The following is a 6,698-nucleotide window of genomic DNA, read 5'->3' on the forward strand; positions in this document are numbered from 1 at the left end:
TGTGACGGGATCTATGTGAACCTGAAGCAACACCTTCGTGTGAAGCACATGGTGCCCAACAAACAGGAGTTTTGCCTCCTCGTTAAATGGGGAAACGCCAGGTAAGCTCAGCAACTTTATTTATTCTTCATTATTTTCCTCCCTCCCTTTTCATCTTTTCTCTTTTTTTTATATTTTTTTATTTATTTTTGTTTATTTTTCCCCCCTCCTTACTATCATCTCACCATCATCACCACCACCCTGCACTTCTGGTTCAGTATTGATAACATCCTTTTGATTATTTTTTTTCTTTTTTCTCCTGTCTCCAGCAGGATTTCGTCCCCATTGGCATGTCCTCTTTGCTGTTCTGGAGCCTACGTGCACCTTGACAAGCACCTGGCAGACTGTCACAAAACGTTGTTACAAAATCACAGGCAGTCCATTGTGATCTTTGCTAAGCGATCAAAGATAGAGGGTCAGATCTGTGCGTTGCGTACCACTGATCCCCAACCTCCGCTGATGTCTACGCTGGGCATGTTGGATGACGAGCCGGCCGGTTCAATTGACTCGGACCCCGTCAGTGACACTTTGCCGCCGCACGCCCCCAGTCAAAGTCTCCAGGCGTCTCCAGCTCCTCCGGGGTGTCGTCCTGCATGTGCCACAAAGCCGCCTGCTCAACCACATCTAACTCTGTGCTTTTGACAAGAATCGAGCGACTTGAGCGGGGCTTCGTCAGGAACGGCCTGAGTCTCTCGGAGTCCGGCTCACCCCGAAGTGGAAGAACCACTGGAGCGGATGACTGGGTTAACCCTGCGCCACCAGGCCAAGAGCCCAGCACAGCCAAGCCCTTGCTGGAAGGGGGATTGAGTTCTGCCGACGAAGACGAGCGGGACATTGTTCCAGAATCGCCGTTGTCTGGGTCCGCTCCGGATCTCGTGGTCAGGCTTGAGAGAGAGAGGATGCCGCCGCCACCACCACTCAACCTGCGCTAGAGCCGCTTGCGTCTTCTGAGCAGCTGGAGCTGCCTGGCTCTCTTTCTGAGCACTTGAAGTCGGATGACCTCCCACTACAGCAATTTTCAATGCTGATCGAATCCTCAATGGACGGGAGGAGCAGGGTGATGATCTGCCCACCCAGCAGCAGGATAATGATGTTGAAGAGGACTATGATGAGCTGCCCTCGCAGCAGCAGGACAATGATGTTGAAGAGGACTATGATGAGGTGCCCCCGCAGCAGCAGGACAATGATGTTGAAGAGGACTATGATGAGGTGCCCCCGCAGCAGCAGGACAATGATGGTGAAGATGACTATGATGAGCAGCAGCAACAGCAGCAGCGGGATGATGACGACGACCACGTCGTTTGGCCACGCTTCCGCAAGCACAGCCAAAAAAAGAAGAGGCACGAGGAAGTGGGTGTGCCTCGGTACTCCACCCCCCAGCGGTCCCCACCCACACGTCCGTTTCCGGACCTGGCTTCCTTCTATAGGTCTCCACCAGGACAGTCGTGTGATCACTCGCACCGCGGTCCGCCAGCACACCCCAAGAACCGGAGCAGTGGTGCATACGCCACCATCGAGCATCGAGTAAGCAGCTCGCGCTCAAAGTGCAAGTCTAGAATGCAGCCTCTCGTCTTCCACTACGACCTGGAGTGCGCAGGCCAAGAGCAGGTGAAGCGCAGGATGTCCAGAGGGCTTACCGATGAGTCTGAAGACGATAAAGTAGTGGAGTCGCACGCGGCACGTGCCAGGGTTCTCAAAGGCGTGCCCATGCGGGGGTCACTGGGGCACTTCTATGGTGGGTGTTTCTTTCTTTCCTTCCTTCCCTTCTTCAGTCACACAGTCTATCCCTGTCGATGGTATCTGTGGCTGTGTCCTCCCTTTTCCTATCGTTGGATGAATTTCAAAGCCAAGCTTAGGTGAAAAGTCCTTCTCAGGCTCTCTCTTTAGAGTCATGACTGTCTTCTTTTTGCAGAGAGTGTAGCTGAGGACTATAAGAGCTAAAGGCTGGGAGAAAAAACAGGGAGAAAGGACAGGGGGAACACGTAGAGCGTAGACAGACACTGTCTAGTCTTCTGCGCATATATGCTCGAGAAGGAGATGATGATGAAGACGACGTAGACCATGAGGAGCACAGTGTTGGGTCCCCAGCTGCAGCTGGAGCAACCAACGACTTGGCGTTCCTGTCCAACATCGAACGGCTGAGGCATTTCCCATCTTATCTGTGAGCAAAAGGCTACGCTGTGACTTCAGTCCGCAATATGCTGATGAGCGTCTCTGGCTTTTTCAATCACGTGCAACACTCTTTCATGCTGCAAAGTAGGCTGTCAAACAGCGACATTGGACGAGCGCAGTACGAACTGAAGAAGCTCAGGTCTTACATCAACAGGGACGTTGTGCCACGCCAGCAAAAATTCAAGAGGGTGAAGACCTCAATTCTGCCTCGGGCTTCAGAGGAAGTCCATTTCCTGGACACCGCCAAGCAGCGCATCCCACAGCTATTTGGTAAATCGCCCCTGCTTTATTTATGTATATCTTTATTTTTTTGTCATTTATGGATAGATAGATTGATCGCTGCCATCTCATTCATTTATTTTTTCCTCTCTCAGTATCTCTTGTCATTGGGTTCAGCCTGCCTGTTGCCATTCTGATTGGCTGTTTCTGTTTGCGTTTCTACCTCCCACCCACAGAAAGCCTACTTTCCTACGACAACGCAGCATTAGTCACCGAACACAACCTCTTAATGGGCTATATCATGGGATATCTGTCCATCATCAGCGGGCATCGGAGCACAGTCATCAGAGAGATGGAGGCGTCTGACGTGATGGACGCTGACTCCTGGAACAACGGCCGGGTGTGGCAAATCTTGGCAAGTAGCCGCTGATCTCTTGGAGTCCTTGGACCCCTTTGTATTATTAAAACTATTTGTGTGTGTTGTGACGTGGGGTTTTAAAAGAGCATTGCAGTTGCATTTCATGTCGTTGTCTTCACTGACAGAACGGCTCTATTGTGGCCGGGGTTTTTTTTTTTTCTTCTTCTCTCTCCCCCCCTGCACCTAATCCTGCCTGCCTGCCTGCCTGTGTGGCTGCTTGCTTGTTTCCTGCACGATTGTGGGAGTAACTCCTGCTTTTCTCTCTGCAGGTGGGCAATCACAAAACTGGCTGGTCTGGACAACCCTGTGACGTTTGGCACCATACGGAGCAGTGTGGCAACCCAAGTGAGTGAGGCTGGCTTGTTGTTCAAAGTCCATCTGCGATGGATGGAGGGGGTGTTTTTTCCTCTCTAGTTTTCCTTTCAACTCAAAGCTGCTCTCTTCACAGGTGGAACGACATCTGTCCTCGTCCGAGCGGAGGAGGGTGGTCTCGGCGATGTGCCACGACGCGTCGACGGTGGACAGATTCTATGTCGCCCTTCCAAGCCGAGAAGAAGTCTATCGCCTGAGAACCCTCCGAATGAAGGCTCTCCGCATCGAGGCCAATACGCCCAGCGCCGACGCAGACACAAACACAAACGCAGACGCAGCCACAGCCGCAGACAGGCAAGACCCCGCCGTAGCCCTCGCGCCCACACGCAGCCAGAGAGCGGTGGCGTCTGTCTCCTGTCAGCCAGTCACCACCACGACTTCTGCCCCGCCAGCTGCCAGCAACAGGCCCAGGGTCGACTGGAACAAAGTCGACGTGGATTCCCAGAGGCCCAGCACCAGCAGGGCACTGTCTACACGTGCCTCCATGTTCCAGCGACAGACCTTTCCTGCTCCGTGCCAGGACGCTGCTGCTCCCACTGTGCGCCGCCCCTCCCCGAGAGAGTAGATCCAATTCTCCTTGTCCCCCACTGACGAGCTCCGCGAGCGAGACGCCGGCAGGCCCACGAGGGCAGGCGCGCACAGAGAGGCCCCCGCAGCACAACCCAGGTCCAGGGTGTTGTGCACCAGAGCACGCGGCATCCCCACAGCCACACCATCAGGCCAGCCGGCCCCCCGGGTCGCAGCCCCGACGAGATCGCATCAGGCACAAAGACCAGTGCGAGGAAGCTGGGGTTTGGCTGACCTTGTCAAGGCGCGGAGGCTGCGGCGGGTGCGGCCTTTGCTGGCACGCAAGTGTAAGTTTGCGCCTGGCCCAAAGTGAGGTGGAACTCTCTGTGTTTCTCCCAAGTCGCCTTGTTGAGAGTTCGAGTTCTGAAAGGGTCTCGCGGGCTTAGAAGGGCGGCGCACCCTCTGCCTACAGCTGTTGTCGTTCTTGTGGGTTTTTGTTTTGTCTTGGGGGCGGGGGGTGGTCTTTTCGTTTGTGGTTAGGGTTAGGAATAGGATTAGCTCCCCTCCTTGCAAATAAAGGGGGTGCACGGTCCATCCCCCTATGGAGACCAATACCCTGCTCCCACTCAGGCTGGAAGTTGCGGCGTGGGCGGCCAAGTGTCCACCCGTCCTCCGCCATGTAGGCAATGTTGCCTTGGTTATCTTAATTAAATAAATGTGTATATAGTTTTAGATATGTTATAATTGTTTTCAAACAATATATGCAATATATGTATATATAGGTATATATATATAAACTTAATAAACTGTGTTTAAATGTAAGCATAAAAAAAAAAATAATAAATTAAAGAAATTATAAAGTGAGTCGAAACCCAAAAACAAAACTTAAGTGCCTCGGCCGTGACGTTTTGACCTGAAAAGGTCTTCTTCAGGTGTATGAGGCACTGGAAATAAGGGTAAGAGTTGGTCTGAGCTAAGGAGATGTTTGTCCTTCGAGAGACAAGGCAGAAATGAGCTCTCTGCCTCCCTGCTCCTATTTATAAGCTCCACTCAGGCCCCTCCCTCCCTGTGAAGGGATTCTATTTTAACTTTCCATTCTTGTTTTTTACTTTTTATAATACATAAATTGCTATCAAGTGTTTTAAATTAAATTAGTATATTTAAAATTATATTTTTAATTTAATAAATGAAATATATATGTGTATTTGTGTACTTTTAATAGTGTTGCTATAATAAATTTTAACATGTTTATTAAATCCTTTTATCGTGTTCTAATATTTATTAAATAAATTACTGTAAAGTGTTTTTATTTAGTGTTTTAGGACATAGTTTATGTTGTTGAAGAAAATAAATATATACATGTATACTTTTAATTGTGTTCTATTTGCTATGTTATATGCCATTTAAATGTTTTTTTATCTTTTTATCATATATTCTATAATTTAAAGGCTATATTTATGGTTTTAGCATTATATTGTATATTGTACCATACATACACACATATATATAATAAAAACTGCCAATTTTTATATATAAGTATATAATCTTTAGGGTTAGGGTTGGGGTTGGGGTTGGTGTTAGGTTTAGGGTTGGGAAAACATTAATTAAAATTCATAAAAGACTTTAAAAAGGTAAAAAGCATGCCTTAATATATTTACAAGGACGCACATAGTTAAAATCAATGGGGATTCCTCTACCAGAGATTGGAATGTCTTAAGGAGGTGGACGGGAATTGAACCGGGGCTTCCAGCATGGCAGTTCCTCTTGTTAACCATTGTGCTACGCTCTGTGAGGTTGACATGAAGGCTAGGAGTCCTAAGTCGGTTCATGATGACTAATAACATAAAAAAAGAAAAAATTAAAAAGCCTATTCATCAATGAGGCCATTGGGAGCTGCGGTATTTAATCTAACGATCCATATTTTCTCTTTTCTTTTTCTCTGCCCGCAGGTCCAACGATCATTGTTTTCCAGGGCAGAAATTTGGAGATTAGTGACTGGGTGATTCTGAAAATGTTGGACCAGGTGGGTGGTAAGTCGACCTTTCCCAATGTTATAGAGGTGTTGGGTGAGGCGAGTATAGATGGAATGCTTAGTTTCTCCGATATAATACTTATGGCAAAGGGTTCAAGTGATAATGTAGACTGCATTGGTGGTGTTAATGGACATAGAGCCTATTACTTGGTATGAGATTTTGGTAGTTGTGTTATGAACTATTTTCAGAGGTTTGTAATGGTGATTGAATGGAATAGAGGGGGTGGGTTTATTATTCGAATATTTGAATCTGATGAGAAGTGAATGTAGACTCTTGTGTTTACGGAAGGCTGATATGATACGATATTTACAAAAGGATGGATGCTTGGCTAATATTTTGGTGAAATTGTGTTTGATGGAGCAGTGGAAGACTATAATTTGTTTTGAAAAGGTACTGACAAACATAACACAAAAAGCATTTCCAGTATAACATACTTTTAAACTAATTTTTCCCTGATATTAATTTTTCTGATGCATTAATCTTCTTGCCCATCCCAGCAGCTATTGGGTGGAGATGAGTACACCCCGGATAGTACCATCTGATTACAAGGCCACACAAAGAGACGAACAACCATTAAAATAAACTCATGGCCAAATTATGGGTCCAATTAACGTTCTGCATCTTTGGACTGTGGGAGGAAACGGAAGTACTTGATGTAAATCCCCATGGTTTGAACCTTGATTGTCAATTCAAAATTTCGCTCATCATTGTTTGGTAAAATGATGTAAACTGATGTAAACCGTTTGTGCATTTAAGAGTATACTGATTTAGGTCTTCATTTAATTTATTGCAGTGTTCTTGCACCTGAACAAAGTGATCCAAAGACAAACATTAATCAAACTGTCTTTATTACTGACGTTGGTGAGCACAGTCAAAGCGTTTTTTAGACCGACGTGTGCCTGCGTTATTTTAACCCTTAATGCAGGGGTTCTCAGCCT

At 47.3% G+C, this 6,698-nt stretch overlaps 1 protein-coding gene across 2 annotated transcripts in view; it reads left to right on the plus strand.

The window, feature by feature from the left end:
* The first annotated feature begins 2,206 nt into the window (after positions 1–2,206).
* Positions 2,207–6,698, plus strand: part of LOC112150608 — a 5,797-nt gene continuing 1,305 nt past the window's right edge. Inside the window, exons 1-5 of one of the 2 annotated variants that reach the window (XR_004947078.1) lie at positions 2,207–2,481; positions 2,667–2,845; positions 3,118–3,193; positions 3,297–4,074; positions 5,677–5,757. Coding sequence is in view for 1 of the 2 variants with exons in the window: in XM_024279064.2 (XP_024134832.1) it covers positions 2,238–2,481; positions 2,667–2,845; positions 3,118–3,193; positions 3,297–3,811 (1,014 nt within the window). In the remaining variant the exon portion in view is untranslated. Of the gene's footprint in view, positions 2,482–2,666; positions 2,846–3,117; positions 3,194–3,296; positions 5,586–5,676; positions 5,758–6,698 lie in introns of those variants that run through there. The other variant, XM_024279064.2, reaches the window with a different exon arrangement.

This window comes from Oryzias melastigma, linkage group LG22, assembly GCF_002922805.2.
Source record: "Oryzias melastigma strain HK-1 linkage group LG22, ASM292280v2, whole genome shotgun sequence".
NCBI lineage: Eukaryota > Metazoa > Chordata > Actinopteri > Beloniformes > Adrianichthyidae > Oryzias > Oryzias melastigma.